The 26,908-nt window shown below is 41.6% G+C and overlaps 2 protein-coding genes across 2 annotated transcripts; one reads left to right on the top strand and one right to left on the bottom strand.

Moving 5' to 3' along the window:
• Nucleotides 1–912: 912 nt before the first annotated feature.
• Nucleotides 913–22,848, top strand: ASB2 (ankyrin repeat and SOCS box containing 2). The gene is made up of 9 exons (XM_042814641.1): nucleotides 913–1,183; nucleotides 2,685–2,783; nucleotides 6,127–6,293; nucleotides 6,915–7,070; nucleotides 8,052–8,297; nucleotides 10,688–10,859; nucleotides 14,821–15,382; nucleotides 18,460–18,613; nucleotides 19,402–22,848. The coding sequence occupies exons 1-9, from the start codon at nucleotides 939–941 to the stop codon at nucleotides 19,536–19,538; spliced, it is 1,938 nt and encodes a 645-aa protein (XP_042670575.1). The 5' UTR covers nucleotides 913–938; the 3' UTR covers nucleotides 19,539–22,848.
• A 2,861-nt stretch (nucleotides 22,849–25,709) lies between these two features.
• FAM181A (family with sequence similarity 181 member A) lies at nucleotides 25,710–26,576 on the bottom strand. The gene has a single exon (XM_042814780.1). It carries the CDS (start codon nucleotides 26,574–26,576, stop codon nucleotides 25,710–25,712), a length of 867 nt encoding a protein of 288 aa, XP_042670714.1.
• Nucleotides 26,577–26,908: the final 332 nt, after the last annotated feature.

Raw genomic sequence — 26,908 nt, 5'->3', positions numbered from 1 at the left:
ATGGCCAGAATGCCTCCGGCATCTGAAGATCCTTCTAGAAAGTCATAATGTATGCATTTTCTGTGCACACTGCATGGTATTATTACATCCCTATCACTGCTGAAAATTCAGTGGTTATTTGCCTTTTTTGAGTCTGTTTGATGGTGAGAGTGTGCACTCATTTTGTGATTTCTGAGTTTTCCCAGGTGTTTTCCCCTTCTTTCCTTTCCAGCTCTCAACACCAGTTTTCAGAGGGTATTACCTTAAGTCTTAAGGCTGATGACCTTGAACTTTCCTCTGTGAACGGAAAAAATCAGAAGTGAAACTGAACATCGTCACATTGCTCTGCTAGATGAGTAAAACAAAGAAAGTCACTTCAAAGAATAGCTTTGCATGTTGCTAAAGTGATCCCCAGACAGGGCAGAAGAAATTACTGAGTTGCTTTACAGTGGCAGTGAACTTGCCCTTGCAGAAAACCTGCAGACAGACAAATTTTCTCCCATAACTTTCTGCCATTAGAGCAAGAAATAAAGCAACAAAAAACATACACAAAAAGATGTTCACTGGTGTTGTCCAAAATAAATTCACTTCAGAATTGTTTCTCTTTAATCTGATGAGGATTTCCTTTACCTATTTTTCTCTTGAATTGTGGCAACCAGGAGGAGTAGATAAGAACCTGCCTTGCTTGCAGCACTTCTCTTCCCTTTTTAATCAACAAGCACATCAGGTGTTTGTACATGATAGGAAGGAGTTTGTTCACTACGTTCATGTGCAGATTTGACTGATAATGTTCTCTCCCTGTTGAAGGATTTCTGAAAGATTTATTGGCCGATCCACTCGAGGCAGAGATGAACAAAGAACAAGATGTTTGAATTTCATTTATTTTCCACATTTTGATCACCATAATTTTCTTTTACAGAACGCAAAAAAAAAAAAAAAAAAAAAAAAAAAAGACAAAAATGGCTACAACGACAACGAAGAGCCAAAGACAAACAATAAGCTGTGAGGAATATAGTCTGTACAGCAGCATGAGTGAGGACGAGCTGATCAACATGGCCATCCAGCAGAGCCTGGGGGAGGATCCAGTAGGCCAGGCAGCAGCCCAGGGCCACCCAAAGCCACTGGGAGGGGGTCCCAGCGAGGCAGCTGCCCCCAGCCGTGCCAACAGCCACAACCCTCCGTACCACCTCTACCCTTGGCAAAGGTGAGTGAGCAACAAATGTGCTGCCTGCCAGCTTCCTCCAGCAAAACACGTGCCCTTCTAATTAGCTTTGCCAAGCAGCTTCGTGCGCTTGGTCTGAGAGTCTGTCATTAGTTTAAAAGTCAGAGCCTGCTGTAAATCCAGTGAGGTCAACAATTTGCGCCCTCGCAGTGAAATGAAAATCAGCCTGGAGCTGTCTGGTTTAAGCAATAAATTAAACCAGAAAGGGGCACTGCTGTGTGTTTTCCTGAAGTTAAGAAGCTCTTGCGGAAACCAGCAGCTCTCTTTTGCCATGCTGCAATTCAGGCTGCAGCTTTGCCAGGGAGGGAGCACAGTGTTTGTTATGGGAAAACATAGGAGAGAGGCCAAAAACCAGCATATAAAACAGTGTGATCTGGCCACCTTTTAGATGCTGTGGGGGATGTGGTTATTTCAGGTCCAGGTCTGGTCACAGGCACACCGCCCCTGCCAAGCACAGCTCCAGGCATCCAGCCATGCAGGCACCACGTAGCCACGTGGCAACTGTGGAAACCTGCTGCCAAAGCAGGCATCCTACTCCTTTTTTTTTCTTTAAAGGCTGATTTCTCAAGGGGAAGGAGGAGAAAAGGGAAGGAGGGCTAGAAGAGAGTGAAAGAGGGTGGAAAATCTCCCCACAAACAAGGAAGATGCAAAAATATCCTTTAAAGTATTTTTGTAATAATCCTGAAGAAAATGCAGATTTGTTCCTCTTCCTTTATCTCAACTCTGCTGCCCTTCTTGGATCCCAAGTCTGGGAAATGTGGGGCAATATGAGGAGCTGGAAGCATGCTTAGCTGCAGAACAGGGATGCTTTACAGTGTACTCCCGATCCAGCTGATCTCCTGATCCAGTGGCTTCTCGGGGTCATTGCAGTGTATTTGCAATGTCAGCTCTTCTGTGAGGACCTGGTGCTGTGCATAATAAGGACTTCCCCAGCCAGTTAGTCTTGTCCTCCTCAGGAGTCCTTGCTTTTAGCACAAAGCTGCATCTTCTGCTCTCTGCATCCCCTGCCTTTGCCTCATGCCAGCAGTGTTCAACCTCCCAGCAGAGCCTTTGCAGCATTGTAGCTCCAGATTTGTAGTGCTGCTGTGCCCTTCAACCACTTGGTAGAGACATGTCCTCCTCCAGCACCTGCTCAGACCTACTTGCGTGACACTTGGGGAGGTGATGAATGTTGCCTTGCCGTATGTCTGCTTCCTGTGTGGTGGCAGCAGGGTTAACCTCACTGTAGTCTTATATGGTCATTTGAATCCCCTGACGCTTCCTCAGAGGGCCAAAAATAATCTCGAACTGAGAGAGCAGCTGAAGCTGAAGCTGTGCTCCAGCACAGAGCAAGCTGTGGCCATCTGCTTTTATTCAAAGCCCTGACCGGCACGCTTTCTCTCTCTGCTTCTGCGGATGCGTGTCTCTGTTTCTGCTTCAACATGACCTGTTTCTCTTATTCAGAGTATTTCTCTTCATTTCATTCATGTCATCACCACTCCAGATTGGCAGCCAGAGGCCGCATTCAGCCACCCAACGCAGGGGCAGCCTGGGCAGTCAGGCGAAGGTACGACGGCAGCCTCTGCAGCACAGCCCAGCTGATGTAAGTGCCTCCCCTCCTTCTCCTGTCCCACATCTGCCTTGCTCTCTTTTCTCCCTTCATAACTCTTCATCCCTCCAGTGCACATATCCCCGGGGACTCTGGGTCATTTGACAGCTCTGGGGAAAAATGTGAAAAGCAATCTTCTACCACAGTATATAAACAAGGTGGGAAAGTCCAGGCTCTCAAAGTGATGTTTTATAAATGCTGCTGAATGCTATGCTCATTTGCATGGGGGTGGCCCAATCCAGTGTCTGGGTATAGTGGAAGTGTCCAGACCATGACAGGATTATTTCAGCCGTTTTCAAGACAGAGTAGATACAGACACCTGCTGTACCAAAGAGTTGCAGCAGCATTTTTCTGTGCCTTGCAGAAAAAGACTCCTTTCTAACTTTTCTATCTCTCAGTTTGGAACTATTTATTCTATTCAAGACCCTCCATGGATGCATGGTTGCAGTGACTACTACTCTACCAGTCCTCTTCCTTCCGTCTGTCTCCCCTCTTTACATTCTCCCCCATCTTTCCTTGCACCTGGGCTGATCCAGGCTCTGTCTCCTCTCTCTGCTGACATTGTCCTCCCTCATACTTGTGAAAGCCTCTCTGCTGGAACTTGGGGTCCCCATTTATCCCCATCATCTACCACCTCCCCTTGGTACCACAAAAATTGCACCCTCTCATGAACTGAAGTGCTCTGCACTTCGAGCATACCTTAACATACTCTTCTGGGTGTGATGACTGGAAGGCTGATGGCTTTTCCTGCATCACATGGTTCAACAGATCTTGGTCCACAGTGAAGGCTGGGACTACACTGATAAACCAGTCCTCCTCTGTGAGAGCAGATGTGTAGCTGGAAAGCCACAGGGGAGCATGCTGGCAAAGCAATTTTAGGGCCCTAATCTTAGAGGCAGTCACAGCTGATAGCTGAGTTCACCTGGAGAGATAGTGTTCCTTCCTGCTGCTTGCATCTCATCAGGCTGCCAGTAAAAGGAGAAGCTTCTGAACCCTTCTGTGCTCCTCTGAACCTCTTCAGCACTCAGAACTGACCTTGCCATACATCTCTTCTGCAATGAGTATTTATGAGCTTGGCTACTGGCCTTTGAAATGCAGTAATTTTTTTGATGAGCCCTTAAGGTTAAGATTTCATCAGAACTTCAGACTCATTCCATCATCCTAATGCTATTTTTTTTCTATTTCTGATGAAACCCAAGCAGCAGAATGTGTCGGTTATTTGTTACAACTGCCAAATATGAGACAGGCAGAAAACAAGAATTTCATGTGGAGATTCATTAAACTTTCTATACTGATCTGAAATTTACTTGGCTACAGCATCCACAGCCTGGTCCAGCAAACCCCTCTTCTTACTTAGAAATCATTTAAGGTCAAGGATCTCAACAGAAGTTTACTTCATTCATTTGAGGGCTCAAGCAGAATAATAACTGATTCTTCACACATTTTTAACCCTATCACCGATAAGATGTGCTGTCTACTTTCACTGAGGCCTCAGCAAACGTGACTCACTTTGCATTTGCTGTGTGCCAGCACCACCCAGGGGCTTCTACCATACCAACCTTGCATGCAGTGACTCATTCAGTGCTGGTAACTCCATCATGTGCCCAGTTGCAGGGTCGTGGTGAACAACCCAGCCTATGTAACGTGAACTTTTGCACAAAAAAACAGATGGCTTCAGCCTCCTTGTGCCAGAGATTGCTAAGGATCCCCACCTCCTTTTCTCCCAAACACACCAATTGCTGATGTGCGACTGTGGCAAAATGCTGGATTTCAAGCACCTGTATAAAAATTACTTATCCCTTAGAAGCTAGCAATTTTAGCTGTAGTCCTCAGGATACTTTTGGTAGTATGAAGATGTAGCACAGTCCCGAGGATGTCAGCACTTCAGCTATCAAGAGATAAGTGTATTCCTTCTGACCAGCTGTGTCCAGGATAGCAGCTATGTGCTCTAGCTGTTATCTTACCAGGTACCACACTTGGCTTTGTCCAGTGCCTTCCCCCTATTCAAGTGTAGCTATTTTTGTGACTCTGCTGTCCTGAGATTGCTGCTTCCAGATATAAAGAGAGAACAAGTGGCACCAAAGGAATGGTATCTTTCTCTATTCCTTGGCATACTGCTCCTGCAACCTGCAGTAAATGCAGAGATTGTACCAATGACGTGGTCTTTTGGGAACTCACGTGCATACTGAGCTGCACATATTTTTCTGTCTCTGGTCTCACCCTTCAATGGCATTCTAGATCTCCTCTCATAATCAAAGTTTCTGGACTTTCCCACTACTGCTGTCATTCACAACCTTCATTGCTTATTGTATTCCTACCATGGCAGTGCTAATGCTCTTCCTGAGACACACACTTCCCTCCCCAGACCACAGGCTTTCCTAGGTTTTCAGCATCCTTACATATTTTCTCTCTGAAAATATAACCCATGTGGATTTTTTTGCAAGTGGCCATTAGAACAGGAAGAATGCTTTTTGCCTTGGGATATTTACTGCCCTGGATCTCGGCAATTTGCTGCCTCAAAATGAGGAAGCAGTGGCTGCATTCTCTTGGCACAGCCAGACAGCCTGTTGATTCTGGAAGGCACAGATCACCTCTGGGTCTGTGCAGGATGCAGGTTAGCAAAGGAAAGGCTTGTCAGAGAGAAGCCCACCTGCAGGGTGCTCATCATGCTTCATTTTTTGGTGGCATGCAGTACTCCATGCTTTTTCTAGGTTATCAGTGAGCCTCTTGCTAAGTTCCTAAAAGGCTCAGAATTAGATAACATCAAAAAAGATGTCTGGCTCAGCCAGCTACTGAAAACAGATTTTCTCAAGGGAAATGAGAAGTACCTCTAGAACACAAGAACAAGATTAACTAAGAACTTCTTCTTTAAGGTTAAGCCACCCGCAAATCGAAACTAAAATTATCTACAGTGATGGAAAGGGGCAGTTCTTCTCTAAACTGAACTTGGTTTTGAGATATATGGAAATGTCTTGCCATTTGGGTCAGCAAATGGTAAGGTGATGTAATTATCACAACCATGGACAACGTAGAATTGGACTTACTCAACTACAGATATCAGAAATAATAATATTTATGTCAAAGTTTAGCCACATCTTCCTTATGTTCTATGGAAAGAGATCAGCACCTCCAGACAAAGATTATTCTGATCTGTTATGAATAATTAATTAGAGCAGATAGATAAATTTCACCTCCAGAGGCCCTATAGCTAGGTATAAATTCTTAGCATATGAGCTGTAGGAGTTCATTGTTCTGTTGAAATGATAAAATGATATTGCTGCAAAAGACCTCTCAGTAATGAAGGAAGCAGTAATCAGGTTTTAATGTTGTTTTAAAGAGAACTTGACCCTGTGGTAGCAGCAATCAGGGATGGAGATGAAAAAGAGATTTGCAACATGATGAAATCAGGAAAAGACCTTTCTGAACCTAATAAGGACGGTTGGTTACCCCTCCATGAAGCTGCATACTATGGCCAAGTGGGTTGCCTGCGCCTGTTGCAAAAAGGTCAGTGAAATTAAAACTAATTACAAAAGAAGGAAGAAGAATATGAGTAAGCCAAATAGCAGAATTAGTATCACACTAGTCCTTGTCCAATACTATATGGGAAGCATTATTCAGCTTCTATGACTGCATATTAATTTCACTTTGTCTTTGAGGATAGGCTTCCAGAGGGAAGCCTTAAAAGTTAGGATCTTCAGGAGAAAGTGATGCTTGGATAGATTTTGTCAAGCTCCAGACTTCTCACAGTAAAGCCTTGTAGCTTGAATCTTGGCTGTTGTGAGCTACTTGGAATCCACAGTTGGCATCAGTGTCCCACTAGCTGAAGATCGAAACCAGAACTTCCTTGCCAGTGACTGAAGGTGTTTAACTACTGCAAATTATTTTCAAACTCCTGCTGAAGTGCAGTTACTTAACAGCTTTCTGCATTATTACTGGGCACAGATGAACACTTTAATCTGAGTCAGTGATTAATCTGATTGATAATAACTCATTGTATATTCTTTACTTTGTTTACTGAAAAGCAAGAATGAACAAAAGCTCATCTAAAACCATAAGGATTGAAGGTGCTACAGATATTTGTACAACTCTATAACTAATGTCTTTGGGCTTACGATTTCTTCACAGCATATCCTGGCACGATTGACCAGCGCACGCTCAATGAGGAGACAGCTCTCTTCCTGGCCACTAGCCGGGGCAACCTGGACTGCTTGCTTGCTCTGCTGCAGGCTGGGGCTGAGCCTGACATCTCTAACAAGGCCAGAGAAACTCCCCTCTACAAAGGTGAGGTCCAGAGCTTCCAGGATAATGAGCTCCACCAGGAGAGATCTCACAGTATTGACCCTACCTTGTTCATCTCAGGCGTAGAATCACAGAATCATAGAATCATTAAGTTTGGAGAACACCACAGTCCAACATACCACTAAACCACGTCCCTCAGTGCCACATCCAGACATTTCACCTTAAGGGAAGTTGGCCCTGTTGCCTTCCTGAGCAACAACTACTATGATACATGCTGTCCTACCTGTCTGCACATTGTACAACAAAACCTAATTGTAAATGTAGCTGCTTATTTTGAGTGCCTTTGGTTTGGGGTGCCACAGTAAAAATGTATAGGAAGCCTGACAGACTGGGTTTCAAGGAGTAGTGAACAAACTGATAGAATAAAAATTATCAAGAAAGTACTATTGTCTGAGGATGGTCCTGAGCTGTGAATTGCAGGCTGACAGAGTTCTATAGACTCCCCTTGTTAATATTTAGTAAGGATCTTTTCCTGCTGACTCTTTTTTTTTTTCCTCATTTTCTTATCTATATAGAAACTTACTTGTAGTTCAGAACAATAAAGTCCAGAGTAACTTTGCTCAGAATTTGCAAACAGAATGTTCAGGTCATGCTATCTTCATGCCGTTCTACGTTCTTCCTTCATAATTTATATTCTGTCCCTTGTCATCTCCCTTTGTGATGTCCAGCCAGTACAAAGCCGGGCTTGATCTTCCTCAGAACTATACTTGGCACATGCCTGCAAATGACACAGTCTCCTGCAGGCCCAGAATGAAGTCTGACTTCATTACTGCATCCTGTACAAGTCCCAGATAGTGTTCTTTGCCAGCAGCATTACCCCTTGTACTGAACAAGATGGATCTATTGGCTTATTCAATGTGGCCAATCTGTGTTCTGTTGTTTGTACTCTGTGAAAGGAATACCCAGAACACCCAGATTCTTTCCATAAGCTTGTACTATTCACTTCCCTTTTCTTCAAAACAGCCTGTGAGCGCAAGAATGCAGAGGCTGCAAGACTCCTGGTACAGTACAATGCTGATACCAACCACCGCTGCAATCGAGGATGGACTGCTCTGCATGAGGCTGTCTCCAGAAATGACCTGGAGATTATGGATATCCTGGTGAAAGGAGGTGCCAAGATTGAGTCTACAAATACCTATGGGATCACTTCTTTATTTGTGGCAGCTGAGAGTGGGCAGTTGGAAGCTCTGAGATACCTGGCAAAATGTGGTGAGTAGAGTTGTACCATTGATACACCATTGCTTGTTTCATCCTCGATATTTCAAAGGTCCCATTAATTTTCCCTGTCTCAGCTTTTCTATCTTTGTAGATAAGTACTAGCCTGTAGAGCTGCTGAAAGCCTTTTGCTCCAGATAGCAGTTTGTGTGGGTCTTCTAGAGAGCATAGTCTACACACATGCATTTCTTTAGCATCCATTTGAGGCCACCTACATTGGGAAATAATATGGTGCTCTCTAATTGAATTGCCTTACAGCTTTTAAAACCTATATTGCTGTGCACATGTAGTCTAAATCCAGTCATAAAAGAAAACTGTAGGTGGTAAGAGATGGCAGAAGTTGAACATTAGCCAATCCCATCTGCTCACAAACATGCGCCACTAATGGACAAGGTTAGCTCTCCTCCAGTAATGAACACTGCTGAAAACAAAGTCCTATTGTATAGTTAATGGATTTACACTAAGGAGAAGCAATTTCAGTCTCTCATGTGTATGTATTCAAACATATAGGCAGAGTGAATTTGATTTTTATTTACACTAAACCTACCTTTTACTGCTCCAGTCATGTAAATAAGGGCACAGATTTTACTACCATTCTGAAGCATATTTTATCCTTGCAGTGGACTAATACTTCAGTGTAGGTAAGAATTGGATCCTGCACTTGTGAAAGGAAAGCTAAATGGCAGTAAATATATGAAAAACTTATAAAGCAGTTATTATGGCTATGAAAGATACAAAAGACAGGGAACAACCAAAAAAAAATGTAATCTACCGTTCAGCTAACATTGTCAAGGCAGTTCTGTATGACCATTTAGTCCATCAAACTGCCTACAATTTTAGAAATTACACTGGAATGTGATCTGTGTTTCAACTTAGACATTATGATTTCCTTAAAGTTCAATTTTGAGAAAAATACACAAGAGAAAATCCAATAAAACTATTCAATTGTTTCAAGCTTTCTAAAACTCCTCTGAGAATACCAGAAATTATATCACTGCATTGTTTACGATGAGCAATGTTCATCATAAGAAGGTTTTCTTTTTCATTTCTTTTTCATTATAACATAGTCCTGTGTTATGCTTTGTCACTGCAATTCTCTTGATGCTTCCAGCTACAACATTTTCAAAGGGCCAAACACAACACAGATGTTTCATTTTGGGGTGAGAGCAAAAGGAAATATTCTCTTTGGCAGGGAGCTTTCACAATCTGATAGAAGACTGATTGGTTCCTTTATTGGAGTTTAGAAGTAAAACTCCAGTGAACTGTCATACTCATTTAGGATACATATAAAACAGCCTTTCTCAGGACAGCGTAGTACATTGCATGTTGCAGTATACTGCAGTCAAAACCCAGTATTTCAGACCTTAAATATCTAGCAGAGAAAAAAAAAATCAAGATTCCAGATTGTCTGTGGTCAAAGAGTATTAGGGCTTGGTCTATTTTTTGCTTGTTGTTTATTAAGACAAGCATTCACTAGAGTACAAGAAAAAATATACTACAACCTCATTAAAAATATTCATCCTTTCTTAGCTAACTTTTACCACTTGGACCCTAAATAGAAGCCTTATGAAAAAAAAAAGCTAGGTCCTTAGGTGCTGAGTTTTGAAATGAACTAAGTCTTGTTCAAATGAAAGATTAGTATAATTATTTCTGGTTAGTATGCAGATGTCTTGTGATAAAATCAAATTTTGGCCTAGATATGCGCTAAAATTAAAATACAGTATAAATAATGTAAATTCACTTATAGTTTGAATATAGAAATTATAAGCAATATTAATAAGCCTAAATAAATAAGCCATAAATACATAACCACAAAGTAATTTACTTAAGAGAGCATGTATTAAAGTCATATAATCCCCAGTCTTTTTCAGGAATATTTTATACATATATATAGATAGATAAATAGATATAGATAGTGTAAATACGTAAGTACTTATGGAATTGTTGTGTCTAAAGAAAAGTACATGTTGAATAAAGAAGAAGCACATTTTAAAATGTTTATCTATGAAATACAAATGAATGGAGCCTGGATTCATGACTGGGAACTGGTGGGTGATACCCACTGTTTTATCCTGAGTGTATTTCTCCTTTTCTTGAGTGTGTTATCATTTTATCATTCTATTTTCCCCAGCAATCTCTCAGTGAGAAAATGATTCCCCATATAAAATCTCCCTCATAAAATTAACATCGTGGCAAAACCCATTGGAGATCTATAAAATAACTGTGTAACATTTTCATTTTGCTACGATCAGATTTTGTTCACATCACCTTTCTGCATATGGTGTAGCTCTAGTGTTATGGAGACTTACGTGTTCATTCAGTGCATGTTGCCCCCATCTGATTCAACCCTTTGGTCTTATAATTTTTTTTTTCTTCCTTCCTAGGTGCTGATATAAACACTCAAGCCAGTGATGGTGCTTCTGCTCTTTATGAAGCCTGTAAAAATGGACATGTACATATTGTAGAGTTTCTTTTGTCCCAAGGAGCTGACGCTAACAAAGCCAATAAGGATGGCCTCCTACCTCTTCACATAGCAGCCAAAAAGGGAATTTGCGAGTAAGTTTTAGTTTTGTTTAGTTTCACCTTTTAGGTAAAAATCCTAAATTCTCCTTTTCACAAGGACTTTATGTCCTAGATTCAATTATGAGCACCACAAATTAGGGAGATCGCAATAACCTGAACAGAATGAGTTTGTAGGATAGGATGAGTAGGATGTGTGAGTAGAAATATGGGGTGAAAGATCACATTAGCTTGGCCTAGAAATCACTTATTACAGCTAAATAACCACACGTATCTTGAAAGCAGGCTAAGAAGAACTCCACAGAATATATTTGGAATGGAATAAAAAAAAATCATCTGTATATGAAGTTAGCACTCACTTTAAACTCCTTGCCACAGCCCATAGCTATTTTTGCAGGATACAATCATACTTCTAATTGCAGTCACTGAACCTTTTGGTGACTGTGGAGGACTCCATTACCACAATTTCTATCAAAAACCTTTAAGAAATTGTTATCCAAATGCAAAGTTGTTTCTAGACAGCTGTTTTTGCAAATTGCTAGGAAAGATTCTCATACATTTCACAACGTCTAAGGAATTAATCTTTTGACAGCACTACACCTTCCTATAGCATCTTTTATCCTAGCATTTGAGTCCATTTGGGAAGTCCAATTACACTTCTCAAATCACTTTCATAGACATAAGGATATTTATTTTCTGGAGTAATTGGAGTAAATCTGCTTTGTGAAAGCTATATGTTCAGGAGGTGGCTCAGTGTGAATTTATGTAAAAGGTTTATATACTTCTAGCACATACATAAATATCTTGCACAGACTAATATAGGCATGATTCAAAATTTTCTCTTGGTTTAACTTAGAAAGACAGTTTTTTGACAACAAACACATTTTAGATTAGATAGAGACAAAACCCAGCTCTAATTGTTTGCTTCCAAAATAGTTAATCTGACAGTATAGTAAATTGATCTGAATCCAATCTGTAAATAGAATCTGGACCAGTTCTCTGATTCTATTCTTTCCCTCAGTAGATAGATAGCCCAATCCGTAAACAAATCTACATGGAAATTCAGCAGTCTGAGTGCATCCCTATGCTATGATAGAAACAGCCAACCTGATTTGGAGGTCATGTCTATTATTGCCAACACTCAGCAGCATGCGTGAGATAAGAAGTCAGCCCAAACTCTGAGTTTGTTTACTTGTAAAAGATTGAGCACAATTTTTTGTGCCCAACTGCCCAACTGCTGTGAACTGAAGTACACGAGAAAGAAAAAAGATATTCTCTTACAAATATTTATCTAAATGATGAAACTATAGTCCAATTGGCTGATTATTGTTAATTACAGTGGTATTCAGTAAAATAACACCCTTCAAAATGACCTCTCTTTGTATTCCTGAAGATTTAATACGTAATTCTGCTGGAATTCCACACTTCAACTTTTTTCCAGAGCACAAAATCTCCCTACCATCAAAAAGCCAAGAATGCGATCCCAAGGCTCAACTGTCAATTCTTGTTGCTTGGTGTTTGTTTATTTTAAGCGACACCTTGTCAGTACTGACACAAAGTTCATAAATGTCCTCTCATCAGCTCTAAGGCAAGTGTAAGCTGTCATTTAATTCCTTCACCCTTGAAACAGGGGAGCTAAGAAGACTTTGTGAAGTGTAGGCAGATTTATTATGTAAATGCAAGTCAATCATCTCTTGGCACATTCATATTAAGGATACTCTGCCTCCTTCCTTTAATTTCCAATGAATAGAAATTGCAAAAGCAGGTTTCAGGTATAAGGAGTAATTCAGCAATATTTCAGAACTGCATATGAGTCTCAGCCCTGTGACAGACAGTATCAATAGCCTTGTCTGTCCAGTCTTGACTACCTTCACTTATCTATGTTCTTCCTCCCTCCAGGTAGGAATGTGTGGTGGTAGAGACGCCACATTTCTGAACCAAGTTGTTTTGAAGGATGGAGAAAACATACGGGTTATACTTTGATAGAATTTCCAGACTTTCCTCCCAGCAAAATCTGAGGGGCTGTACTAAGGTGTGGGACACTGCAGAATTTGGATATAAAGCCTCAGTGTGCCATCACTGCAGAGAGGTTCAGGACCTCACAGACAGAAATGAGGCAGAACATCTTTAACTCAGACGTGAAGAGCTGACTGAGGCATATATCCTGGAGGGAAAGAACAAAACAGACTCTTAAATCTTCAAACAGTTGATCATGGGATGACTGAATGTTGGCACTTGGCATGGTGTCCTCACAGTACTCTCCTCCCTTCTTGCTATTTCAGCTCTTATAGAACATTCGATAATAATGGAAAGTTGCCAGCTCACCAGCACCCACCTCCTGCTCCCTGATGAAACTTAAGGTGCTATAAGAGTAGTGATGCTAAAGACGCTTAAAGAAAAAAAAAAGAAAAGAAAAAAGAAAGAAAGGGGGGGAAAAAAGCACTTATTCTCCTAAGACATTTATTTAATGTAAAAAAAAAAAAAAAAAAAATCTTTGTTTCAAAAATGAGAAGTAAAACAACCTTGAAAACATCAGCTGTCCACCATGCAAATGGGACCATAACCCTGTTAGGTGTCATGCATCTTCAACTTTTCTTTCATCTCCTGGGAGTGTGGAAACTCAGTCTTTCACAGGATCATTCAGCACATCACCGGCAAAGGTTTCTCTGAGGCTAGTTTACATTGTGCTTAGTTCATTATGTAAATGTAAGTTTTAGGGACGTTGCACTCAAGCTGAACATGTACAGCATCTTAAAAGAGGTGCGCTATGTATGTGCTTTGCATGTTAGAAGAGCTCTTGCCTGCCAGATATATTCTGCATAGGAAGAGGAGGAAATGATGTGCTTAACTCACTGCTAAACAATTGTTTTCACAGATAGGCAGGAGGTAGACTCTGGTTTGGCAATTTCTAGTCTCATTCTATTTCTTAAGGTGCCTTATCTGTATAGAAGCAAGCTAGTGCCTCAGCTAAAACATCTAACTTCATTAGCAGGAAATGAGAGTTTAACCTATGGGCTTGATTATGCAGCTCCAGTGATGCCTATGGAGACATAAAAATACTCATGGATTTACGATAGCTGGAGCCTTGTACATCATATTTTGAACTTCCGATTACGTAATGAAAACAGCTCAATTTATGTTGCTGTGCTTAAGGCTGCATCACACTTTCCAATAGCAATCCTTCATTACTGGAGCTTAGGACTTGGCTGTACTTTTTTTTTTTTCCTCCCTGGGCTAAAACATGGCACACAGCCTGGAAAATATTTTTATTTCTTTTTCTTCCCTTTCTTAATTGTCATTCTAGCTCACAACATTTGGGATGGATGTTGATAGCCCCACAGATTTACTAAAGCCAAAAGCTGTGCAGAGGGCCTCTAGTATGGGGCTCAATCCAGAGCAGAAATTGAACTGTAAAATCTGACATGGAGGTCTGGAAACCAAGTACGTAGTTTATTCCAGCTCAATCCCATAGGAGTGGAGGTTTCATTCCCTTTCTGGTCTCAAGCTTCTTGCTGTGGCTGTGACCTATGAAGTCCTTCACCACAGAGCAATCATGATGGATCCCCTGATTCCTCATTCAGTTCCTCTGATCTGCACCAGAGGAGTGCTGTCCACAGAGTGATGGCAGAGGTGCAGAACATCAGGGAAAGCCTGACTGGGTGTCTGCCATTTGTGCTATTCATGAGTTAGAGCAGGATAGGCAAGGAGTAAGTGCATTGTTTCTTCCATTGTAATTGCCCCTGTGGCCGGCATTGTCACAAAAAACTGGGTGATGATTTCAAAAAAACACCTCCATAAAAGAGGGGTAACACTTGTCACATTTTTGGCAATGTAAAAGCATTGGGAATTGAAGATAGTTTTCAAGTTGACACTGATTTTCTCAGAGCAAATCATTCCTATGCTCAAGTTAGTAGGCTCTTACAGTTACTACTAAACAGCTAGGTTTGCAGAAGATCCCCTAGAACTCACCGTTGCTCACTGATTCTCCACTTGACAGGATTGTCTCCATGCTGATTCCTGTGACTAGTCGCATCCGTGTCAAGCGCAGTGGCATCAGTCCCTTGCACTTAGCAGCTGAACGCAACAATGATGACATCTTGGAAGAGCTAATTGATGCTGGCTATGACGTGAACACCACCCTCTCCAATGAGCGAGCCTGCCTTTACGAGGACAGACGCACCACACCTCTCTATTTTGCTGTTTTTAACAACAATATCTACGCCACAGAGCTCCTGTTGCAAGCTGGAGCCAACCCTAACATTGACCTCATCAACCCGCTGCTTATCTCCATACGCCATGGTTGCCTGAAGACAATGAAACTGCTTCTCGATCATGGAGCAAATATTGATGCCTACATCTCAAGCCATCCCACCACATTTCCAGCTACAATCATGTTTTCAATGAAGTACCTGTCTCTGCTGAAGTACCTCCTGGATCTTGGCTGTGATGCTCTTTCCTGTTTTCAATGCCAGTATGGAAACTGCCCACACCCTGCTTTAAATTACAGGCGGGACAGATTTAATGATCCTCAGCTGTCCAAAGAACCAACCATAACGCAGGTAAGCACTCCTTACACTATCTTTAGTACTTTTGGGAACACCTCTCACCCATGTGTCTTGATAACTTCACATATTTCTTCTCCCACCTTTCCTGCAAGAGAAGACCCTTTTTTTCACATAAAAATAAGGCTTTGTAAAATTCAGTGAATGTTTCAACTGCACATTCAGTGACAATGTGGGCACAGGCAAGAGCTGCTGATGTCCAACCCTGAATTTCAGATGAATGATAGCCATCTTGACAGCTTTTATTGTCAGAACCACAATACTCTTTTCCTCTAGACATGAGGTGCCAGAACTGAAACATATTTTCTTGTCAGACAGGGTCAAATGGGCAGTAGAAACCCTGTAATGATTGTTTTATTTGATAATTTATCTGCAAATCTAAGTGCTTAAAGGTTAAATTAAAACTGTATAGTCCTTCACCCTTACAAGGGTAAACTAGTGAATGTAAACATCTGTTTCCAAATCTGGATAAGCAGCCCTGGAGAGAGTGCATAAATTATTACATTAGCTAAATGACTGTCCATACTATTTGAGGCTTTCAGAAGAGACCAGGAGATTTTGATCCATGGTTTCATATTTTCAAAGCCAATTACACATTTTAGACGACCCTGTCTTATGCATGTATATCTGCAGTCCATTCCAAAGCTCAGCTACTGCTTCCTTTGTCTGGAATTGGATTCTTAATCCCCTAAATGACTTTGCAGAATTGCAGAGTGCACATTTTCTTGTTGTTTTTGGTGTTTTGTGTGTGTGTGTGTATGGTGTGTAATCTCTGTTTGTTGACTCCTTCCAAAATATCTTAAAGTATATCTGACCTTCCAGTCAAAATTTACTGTCCTTCAACTTGCAGCAAAACAAAGACCTCAGCATGGCAGTCTTCTTTCTCTTTTGGAAAGCATTAGGGAAGCAATAAGTCGACTCCTATTGAGCTGAGGTGTACTTTTGTTTAATTCAGAAGAAAGTGTTATTTAAGCCAAATAAATGATTGGCATTAAATTGAATTATCTCTAATTCTGGAAACATGATGATTTTGGATGTGGAGTAAAAGAGGGCTGAAAATCCAAGGCAAAGAGAGAGTATTTGCATGTACCCTATGTGATAATTCAGCCACACAAAAACAGGTATTTTTACTTAGCTAAATGCAATATTTCCCTCTGAATCTCACGTAACCATATTTTCAATTTCTTAAAAAATAATTGGTCACACAGAAAACAGAACAATCACCTGAAAGGTCAGAGACATTAGCAGCAGAAGCAAGCTGTGTAAGATTATACCTGTGCATAGAGGAACTGATGAGTCTCTGAGTCTTTCATATAGAGACTGTTTCTGCACACAGAGTAGAACAAGTGGTGTCTTCCCTGTAGTATCATTTTAAATTTGCTTCTTAATGCTAGGTTTCTGGCTAACAGAAGAAAGGCTTGTCTGGGGTAGTTTCATGATATGGCTGTGATATGGTTTGTATTCCAAAAAACATAGAGAGTCATATGAATCTTCTGCTTTTTCTATGCATAAGATGCACATTTCTTATCTTCCTGTATCAAATTACTTAAGCAAAATAAATCAGAATTAGTCTTTATACAGTGACACTATGAGCTATTGGAAGTTGGTTTGAAAAATACATAACTACAAATAATTACTGATTCTACTGAATTAGCATTTCCTATGAAAATGAATGCAGAAAAATGCTTGCTGTCTCAGCACCCGGTTCCCGAATTGCGGTGCCAAAACCGTGAGCGGGAGAAATGAAGCATCTTTCTGCCACGAGAGGGCATTCAGGGGCCTGCCGAGACTTCAGGCGGTGCGTCCCAAAAGCAGAGCCACTTCGCTCCTGAGACTGTCCCAGGGCCTGTTGTTGCAGGTTTGCCTTCTGCTTCATTTTGTTCTGTATCTTTTCCTGTAACCTGTTCGGGAACATTTTTAGTCTGGAAAATATATTTTTAGATTGAGCGTTTGAATGAGGAAGAGAAGGAAAATAAAAGGCAACCTCTCTAGTTGGAGTCAAAAAGAGAACAGTAAGATACAGTGCTTTATTACACTGAAAGTGTATCTTCATTTAAGCTCTGAGAGAATGGTTTTACTCTTTGGAGGTGTAGTGCAGATCCTCAGTTTGCATGTTGTATATGCAACTGCATGGCAATGGCATAGGAGCAGATACTGGAGAATGTCAGATATCCCAAACAACATTTCCTATGAACAATTCAGGTAGGAAACTCTGGATTGCCCACTGGATTTTGGGGTCTTCTCAAAACCATTATATCTAATTTTTCTGGAAATGCTCAGAGAAGCAAAGTCAGAAGAGCAGTACATGCTTCTGTGAATGCTTTGACCTTGAATGAAAAGATCTTATGATTTTCTGTAGTTTTGTTCTTCATAGATGTGAGAATATTTTATTTCTGGATAAGAGTATCCACGCAAGGGCTTAATTCATTATGACTTAGGGCTCATACATGTATGATCATATGTGATTACATGAGCTTAAACTGAAAGAGATTCAAGCTGGTGCATTATCTCTCCTGTTTGGGGTAGGCTTGGAGGGTGCCTACAGACAGTCTCAGTGACTAAGATGATGTATAGTGCATAAGTGACCATTGTTCAATTGTGTTTGGCCATGTGTCTGAGCTCTTATCTGCACAGCATGATTTAGTTCACCTTAACTTATTCAACTGCTCACATGTAGATAAATCCACAGATATCTTCAACATGTGTATCACCCAAATAGAGATAGATGAAGCTGTCTGGTATAACATACATTTAGGTTAAAGTGAGAAGGCAAATTTTTTGAAATGAATCTATTTAAAGTCAGATCACTGCTTGAGAATCTCCGTAGTTCTCCATCCTAAAGCTCAGAGTTCTCTGCATCTTGCTCTATGGGCAAGGGAGGTTGTGCCTGGTCCAGACCTAAATAAGGACGATTAAACAGGGCTTTAGTAAAAAATGTTCTGAGGTAAAACTGGAAGTTGCCTCTACAGTTGGTAGAAAGACTACAAAAGTAGTCAGGGTTGGTTTTGCTGTTATAATTTCTATAGGTGCATTCATCTTTCACTGACTGTTGCAAATTTGTTTTTTTCTTGAAGTTTTGTGATATGGTGTCTACTCCAGAGATAAGTCGCTGGGCTGGGCCAATTATTGATGTTCTCCTGGATTATGTGGGTAACGTCCAGCTCTGTTCCCGGCTCAAGGAGCATATAGACAGCTATGAGGACTGGGCTGTCATTAAAGAAAAAGCAGGTATGATTACTCAGAAAAGAATCTGCCACAAATATTCTCACTGTTGGATTCAAAATGTCAGTCACCATTTCCTCTTACATTTCCATTTTTTCTATTGAAAAGCCCTGTAGGTTTTTAACCTGACCTCTGCAGAATCATACAGTCAGTACCCATCCCCTAAATTCAGTAGGATTTCCTTACTGAAATTGAATTAAATTTTTCAACCTAGTATTAGGCACTAGAAAGTGCTGGAGTATGTTGACTTTGTGATGTTGAATTTACCCCAGATGTAGATCTGGCCCACTGGAAATAAGTCTTGCCAGAGCACGAAGGCTCATTTGTCTGAGCCTGTGATGTAGGCAGATGAGGGCAAGTAGACAAGGTGACCACTTCCACAGGTGGACACCAGCAGGACAGCAAGCACCCACGGCTCTCCCAAAATATCCTTTCTCACAAGATCCAAAGACTTTCACAGGTATTATCAGAATTAGTTGTCCAGCATGAAGATAAACTGAGAATGTATTGCATTTATTTTCAGTGGTGAGGCTGAGTACTCCGAAGCATCTTGCTTAAATCCTCCTAGAAAGCCCACTGCTAGGCTGTCATGGGATACAGCACCCCATCCTCCAGCCCTACTTCCTTCCCTATGTCATGCCTCAGAATGAATGAGCAGACATATCACCTCACCATTGCAGACAAAGCCTCTATTTTTACTTCTCCTCCTCCCATTTTCCTCTTGCCACAGACATGGATGTCCGTCTCAAGTTTAAATCTGTTCAGTTCACATTTTTGACATGTCTCTCTTTCAGAGCCTCCACGACCTCTTGCCCATCTTTGTCGTGTCAAGGTACGAAGCTTGATTGGAAGAAACCGCATTAAACTCATTGACACATTGCCTCTTCCATACAGACTGATTCGATACTTACAGCATGATTACACACAGTGACCTCAAGCATGGTAGACTTTCAGCAGCTTCCTGGCATGTCACTCAGAGTCATCAGCATGACAGTGGCACACACCAAGCTGCTGGCTTGGTCAAGTGCCTTCCAATGACTAATCTACAAGAAATAAGCTTCTGGAGTGAGTGAGAAGAAAAAGGAGTGGACATCTAAACATCAGGTTTTACAGGAGGAAGCACACGTGATCCACTTCAGAGCTTGGTTAGCAAAGAAAAAGAAGTGAAAGCCAAGGCTGAAAAATGAGTAGCGCTGAAGCAAGTACCAGTGAGGGTACTCACTGATCTGGGGTCTGGTGGAGCTTAGCATCCTTGCTGTGATCACATTTCAGAAGCTGTTAAGAGTCAAAATATTTGGGAAAACAACTACATTTCGTTCACTGACTGAGATTTTTATTTTAGTTTCTACTCTGTGTTTTGGATTTCTGTTTAGTGTGCTGGTTGCTAATTCTCTGATAGTTTGACACTGTCTTGGTAAAAATTTTTTGGACCTTTCTCAGTCGAGTACTTGATTTCTGAACATTCAAAGCTCAGAACTTTTAACTATGCTCAGATGTGCAGATTCCTTTAAAAGCTGAGAAAAGCTTTATTGAAGGAGGATGTAAGAACTGTATTTACACCTAGCAAATACAGTTCAAGTTGTATTACATAAGAAGGCAGTGAAATTAGTGAAATTCTGCTTGAGATAATTTTCTGTATTTTCTGATTTTCTATACTGGGGATTTGAAAGCAACTCATATAAATATATATTTCTTTTCTGTAAATTAGAAGTAGTTGTACTGTAAACAGTAGCTACGGTCTGTCATGAAGCTGGTGTCTGAACAGAACAAAGCCCTAGAGGAACATGGGCAGTGATGAGGAAGAAAGACAAGATACACAGGGAACAGCCACACTGCTACACGAACTTTATTGTTCCACTAGAGGATCTTGTCCCTACAAAACTCAGCCTCTCTTACTTCCTTGACTTCTGTGACTATAATAATACTATGACTGAAAAAAAGAGAGGTTATTTCAAGATGATGAGACTTTGAGATTTAGGAAAAAAAATGCCCAGAAGTTAGCTCTAAATCTTTATTCAGGTGCCCAAACAGTGCCAAGATCTTGTGCCAGGTGTAGTTACATTGAAGCCAGTGGGATAACTCTGGTGTCAGATATTACTGAGGTGGAATAAGTCCTAAGATTTAGCCTTGAATTTCTTGACTTCAGAAGTTAGAAGTATCTATTAGTTCTTTTGACATTGACGAAAGTTATTATCTTAGCTTCTCTGAAAATTAGGTCACCTATTTACAGCTCAGATACACAACTGATTTATGGCAGCTTAACAACTTGCCATCTATCAGCTGAACCGCTATAATTGTCCGTGAAATTCTTTTATTGAAGTTTTTAACAAGTCACATTCCCTCACAGCTGGGGAGGCTGAGGAGCCCACGAATGGTTATTGGCAGTGACTACAGCTCACTTGACAGGTGTGACTTGCTGAACCACTGAAATTCAATGAATGCCTCGGTCCTGATCAGGTGCCTAAGTAAGGATGGAAGAGCCTAATTTTGGAATCATGTCTTGGCAGATGTTATTCTAGAAGCATACCCATTCTTACCTTAGGTGACATAAGACTTGTGAAATAGAGATTGTTTTGACTCCCCACCAGAGACTTGACAGATCTGTTTTTGTTTGTTGGCCTGCATACTATGAAATGAGATAGAAATTTAAATAGGGAAAATGCACTGGACTGATTTTGTATGTGGTTTCACAACTTAACACAGCACTAAAAGTGTGTTGCACACACATGGGCCTATCTGGGCACAGAAGTCCAGATTCTGTGATGGTTTTGTGTGAAATGCATTTAGCACTCATGGCATAGGATGTGAATGAAAGCAGAAATGGTCACAGCAAGCGCACTGTCTGTAGCTGTCCTCTTCCCAAATGTGGAAACAACAGTTTCATTTCTCACTGAACTGTGATCTTCAAAGCTTTATAAAATAAGATGAAATTCCTCCACTGTTGAAATTCCATCACTATCAGCCTCCTTGTTCTGAAGTGTGAACTCCACCATTCTTACAGGAGGAGTGAGGTCTCTGGAGGTACAGTGCCACCTACCCAGTAGGGCCATTCAGAAAATGGAGCCTCTCCACGACACCAGTTAGGAGCTGGCCACCACTGCTGGCCATACAAAGAAGAGCTGGCTAAGCAGCCCTCTGAAGCACTCCTCCAGCCTTTGTGAGTCTGCATTGTCAGGGAAAGAGCTGTAATTATAATCATAGAATCACTGAATATCCCAAGTTGATCATGATTCACATGGATCATTGAGTACAACTCCTAGCTCCACAAAGAACTGCCCAAAAATTAGACTATACAATTGTAAGCGATAGTTTGAGAAGTGGAAAGTCATCTGTGGAATTATTGCATCCCTTAGCTAATGGGGCTGAGCAGTGAAGGTCCAGGTCTTACTCACATTTATATAAATCAGAAGAAATATTGTTGAAATTAAATAAGTGTAATATAACAGAGTTGCAGGTAGCGGATAGAGCTAAGCATGACCTGGTGGAGACCATTTAAGTAAGCATTTGTTTGGTGTGTGGTGTCAGCTCTGGAGACTGGTAGCTGACAGAAGGATTTGAATTCACCAGCTGCAGGGATGAGATTTCATAAACCATCCCAAACTGGGAATTTTCTCTGAACCAACATCATTATGTACACAAAAGTCTCATGAATAACAGCTTCTTTTCATGTCCCTGGACAAGATGAAACTGGTCTTGGGTGGAGCAAATACAGAAAGTCCATTTCTTCTTTTCACCAAGAGACCTTCATCTTTGCTGAGAAACTCGTATCCTGGTTGCTCTCAGCTGTCTGTCCTGAGCAACAGCCACTGACCTGATGTGAGCATACCACAGCTGTGAGATGGGTAAGGACACAGTGTGCACAGCAACTGAGGAGAGATGTATGTTAGAGGGAGAGCCTAGTAATTACATTATTATGCCCTTTCTGCTTGATCTTTACTGCAAACCTTCACTCAGTCAGTTTACATTTATTTGCACTGAAACGGAGCCAACTACCTCTCCTACACTCCAGTCACTGGCACAATGTTTAATGTGTGATGCTGAATCTGTACAAATGTGATGAACATTTAGTGTCTAAAACTGTGATAAGATAAATACCCAACATCCCAAGCAAACTAGGCTTTATAAGCAGATCAATAGTTCCAGCTCCTTCAGAGATTATAACTTTTTGTGATATACAATAGGAATATTTCATGACCAGGTTACTGTACTTTATCCTGCTGCAACATGTGCAATTCACTTTATGTTTGTGTGCACTATTTTGGTTTTTATTTTATTTTATACGGAATATTTTCATTTACCATTATTTATGAATGCTATTGTAGTTTTAACAGTTTAAATTTGCACTGTTGTAGTAGACAGCAGCTCTTGATTGTTATGTTTCCATCTTTCCAACAAAGTATGAATTAAACAATTAGATTCTAAAGTGTTATCAGCTCTCCTGAATAGCAAAATTAAACAACTAAACAGTGGAACAGCCAGGAAAAGTCTGAATCGATCCAAGCTTGCACAATTAATAATTCTGATGGCAGTCTCAGGGGTGAGAGAATAGTAAATATTGGTAGAGAGACAGTTGTTATTCTTTGCACACCTTTTGAAATGTCTAATACATCTGCATTCTATGATTTTGAATGTACTTAACAACTGGCTTCTGATCGTTCATGTTTTATTTCACTAATGCTTCAGCTCAGAGCCTCAAGGGCCACCTCCTGCCCTGTGCTGGGGAAGGAAGCCCTATGTCACAGTGGAATGTAAGGATTTTAAAACATAATATTGGCCTGAATCTGACGGTAAATTGATAAATATAAGCATGCTGGAGATCGCTAGGAACAATCTGGTTCTATCCTTTAGCTTAGTTTAAAAGCAGGCTATACTGCTACATCGAAAACGCAGCAAAATATATTCAAATAATCACTTCAAAAGACTAAAAACCAAAAAATTTAGTATCTAAAAGGTAGAATCTTGATTTTAACTCTCTTATTTTTCTGAACATCTTCAGAAATAAAATTTCTACAGAAGCTCTTCACTTTGCCACACTGATGAAATCCACAGTCTAGTGGAATCCACTTTCAAATTTCTGCCCTGAACTCCAGAAGGAACACCTGTCCACAGCAGTCACTGCAATACCCATTGTTCATTCCCTGAGCTTCTCTGGTCACCCACATGAAGAGCAATGCCAAGGAGAGTGCATTGCATTGGCAACCAGGAGAGAGATTCAGCACCTGGCTTCATCTGGATTACAACAGTGATACAGAGTTGCTTATGTGAGAAAGTGCATCTAATTACATACAACATTTCCTGCCTCCAGCTCTGCAATGTAGGATCCACAATTCTCTGTTCACTAAATTAAAGAAGGCTACTGTCTCCTCATGGATTCTTTTTCCCAAAAAGACAAAAACATAAGGACATCTTCATACTTTGATCAAGAGCAAATCTGATGCCTTGAATTCTTAGACCAGCTCCTTCCCACTTTGCATCTTGCGCAGAGTTGCAGGTACATGCTTGATACATATGTGAAACAATGAAAGACTAACATACTACAGCCATTGCTTTCATTGAAATAAGCATCAGTGGCTTAAACTGAGAGGTCTGGGGAAAGAATAAACTACTTTCAGCCTGAGAGTAGTTTATATCCTAACTGCAGTTGCAGTCTGGTTACATAACAGCAAGTCCCATCAGAAGATCCAAAATTAAACTCTATGGTGGCTTAAGATGATAATTTTTTCATGACTGCAGTGTGCTTGAAAGAAGCACGGCCTGTTTTTCTCTTCGTAGAGATACCAGGAGTGATGGAGCACTGCTGTAGCCAGGGGCCAACCAGATCAAGATCACTTTTTGCCAAGTCCCAAGAGAAGCTCCCATTCATTCCAAGAAGAGCAGGTTCAGGCCCAGAGAGGGCACAGATGCCCATTCTCTGTCCTTCCTCTCCCTCCCTTCCCTCTATAACATCTCTTGATCTCAGTGATTTATTCCAGTATAACTGAATATGGAGGTACACAATATTAAACCTTTCAGGTCCCATGTTCTGTGCCTTAGCAACACCTTCTCAATGGGTTTAAGAGAAGCTTAACTTAAACAATCACCTATTAGCTTTTACCATGCCATTTCACCAAAATAATTAAGAAAACAATAGGCAGATCATTTGTAGCCAGGTCTTGTGACTGTATCTTAAAAACAGACAAAAGAAAAGATCCCTGCTAGAGAAAAAAGAGGGCAAGCTATTATAAACACTTCTCTATCATATTTTATGTTTTTGTATTTGACGTATAACACCTTATTTTTATCTTGGTTGATGGGGAACAATTTATGAAACAGAAACTTACTCTACTCCCATTTGCACCAGTTTAACACTCACTGATTTCCCAGCCTCAGGATTAAATCTGAATTACATCATTCTAAATATGCAGAGATTTCAGCTGTCATATCTAACCAGCAGCTGCAAATTAAACCTGCATCTACTCAGTGAGAAAAGTAAACACATTGCATTTGCAGAATCACCAGAATGAAATTACCTCCCTTCTTCCTTTATTTTTTCTTTCAATTCTCTTAGTATTTACACACAAGAAGAGCTTAAATCAATTCACAAATGTAGTTTCCACATTAAATACTGTCCTTCCAGTCTCTTGCACACAAAATGAAGTGACCTGAATATCTTGACTTCTCCGGAATTACTTAAACGTACAAAAACAGTTTCAGTGAGTTTAATTCATTTCATTTCAGTGCTGTGCCTGCAGGGCAACCTGGGAAGATGCTCCCACATGGAAGAGGTTCTCGGAGGTGTTACAATTGCAACAACATTGCAAGTGGCCCAGAGCCCTGCTTGCCATGGCTCCAACAACGTGCTTCCATAAAAAAGGTCTGATTTGCCACACATGCCTTGCCACCAGATTCATAGGGCTTATTCCTGATTTTTACCTGGGAAGAGAAGAATGGAGGCTGTACAGTTACTAATTCACTCCAGCCTGTGCAGGGGCCAACACCATCTCTGGATGGAAGCTCCTTCCGCACACAACCAGCTCCTTGTGCCCACTGCCCAACCTGGTGTTTCAACCCCCTCTAAGGGGTTATTCTGTCTAGTGTCACACACTCTGGCCCTTTCGTCTGGCTAAAGGTAGCCAAAAACATTGAAAATCGGTGGGGGGATGGTAGGCTTGGTAGGGATGGGTTTCAAAACCACAGGCCTGTAGAATTTCTGCCCTGTGCCCTCTGCCTCCTTGCAGAAGGGCTGTGCTTCAGCTGGCAGTGTGGCAGCGCCCTTCCTCCACAGCCCTAGCCCTGAGAAAGGTGATGGAGGCAGCGTTCCTGGGGGTTGGTAAACAGCTGGCCCAGGGCAGGGGAAGGGGCAGCAGGTCCAGGCACCCACCCGGCCTGAAAGTACACCAGCAGCATCTTTCTCGCCTGCATTCAGGGCAGGCTCATGACTCTCAGGTCCAATACTGTCTTGGTTCCTCTTGCTTTTCTTCCCCTCGAAGGGAGGAGGGTCCCTGGGGACTGGTAGCCCCTCGGGGCCCGTGGGGAAGCCCCTGGCTGGGAGGTTCTGTGGCGGCCGCGGTTCTTCCCAGAAGGAGGCAGGAAGCTGTCGTTTCCTCATGGGCACCTGGTCTGGCCTGTTGACCTCAGGGTTTTGCTCTGGCACAGCCTGCTCAACCACCAGACTCTCCTCCACCTCGGCTGCCTGCAGCATCTTCTCAGTGGCAGCCGCACCGAGGGGGCCAGGGCCGGGCACCTCAGGCTGGCAGCTGCGAGCCCTGTCCTCTGCTCCACGGCGTGGGCCACATTCCGGGGGCTTGGCAGGGTGGCACCGTGGCACCCGTGAGTACTTCTGAGAAAAACGCTTCAGCTGCTTCTGCAAATATTTCCTGTGGTCCACCGACCGACGGCAGGGAGCAGATTTATCCAGGGCTGCCTTGATGTCACTAGAGGCCAGGTTGACAAAGTTCAGCAGGGTTTTTACCTCGCTGTCCGATGCCATTTCACTGGATGAGCTGTGCAGAATTTCCCATTAAATGTTTATAATCCGTTTCAGGTAAGCCTTGGCCAATCTGCAAGACACGGTAGGCAGACTCAGAGTGTGAAGCCTGCATTCAAAAAGCATCAAGAGCACTACAGGAGGTGGAGAGAAGATGTCAAACTTCTCAGCTAAGCATACAGGTTGTCCACCACCTCACCTCTGTGCAGGCAGGCTGCCATGCACCTGCAGCCCCAGCTCAGCCTCCGGCACAGGGCTGCTCACTTAATCTCATTAGGTGAGACATAGGTGGGGAGAAGAAGCCAAGGCAGCTGCTCTCGTGTCCCTGCAAGCAA

The sequence above is a fragment of the Centrocercus urophasianus genome, unplaced genomic scaffold (genome assembly GCF_019232065.1).
Source record: "Centrocercus urophasianus isolate 14NV4802_14NV808 unplaced genomic scaffold, USGS_Curo_1.0 seq_14, whole genome shotgun sequence".
NCBI lineage: Eukaryota > Metazoa > Chordata > Aves > Galliformes > Phasianidae > Centrocercus > Centrocercus urophasianus.
Note: the sequence above shows the minus strand (reverse complement) of the source record. Positions and strands in the feature narration are given on the sequence as shown.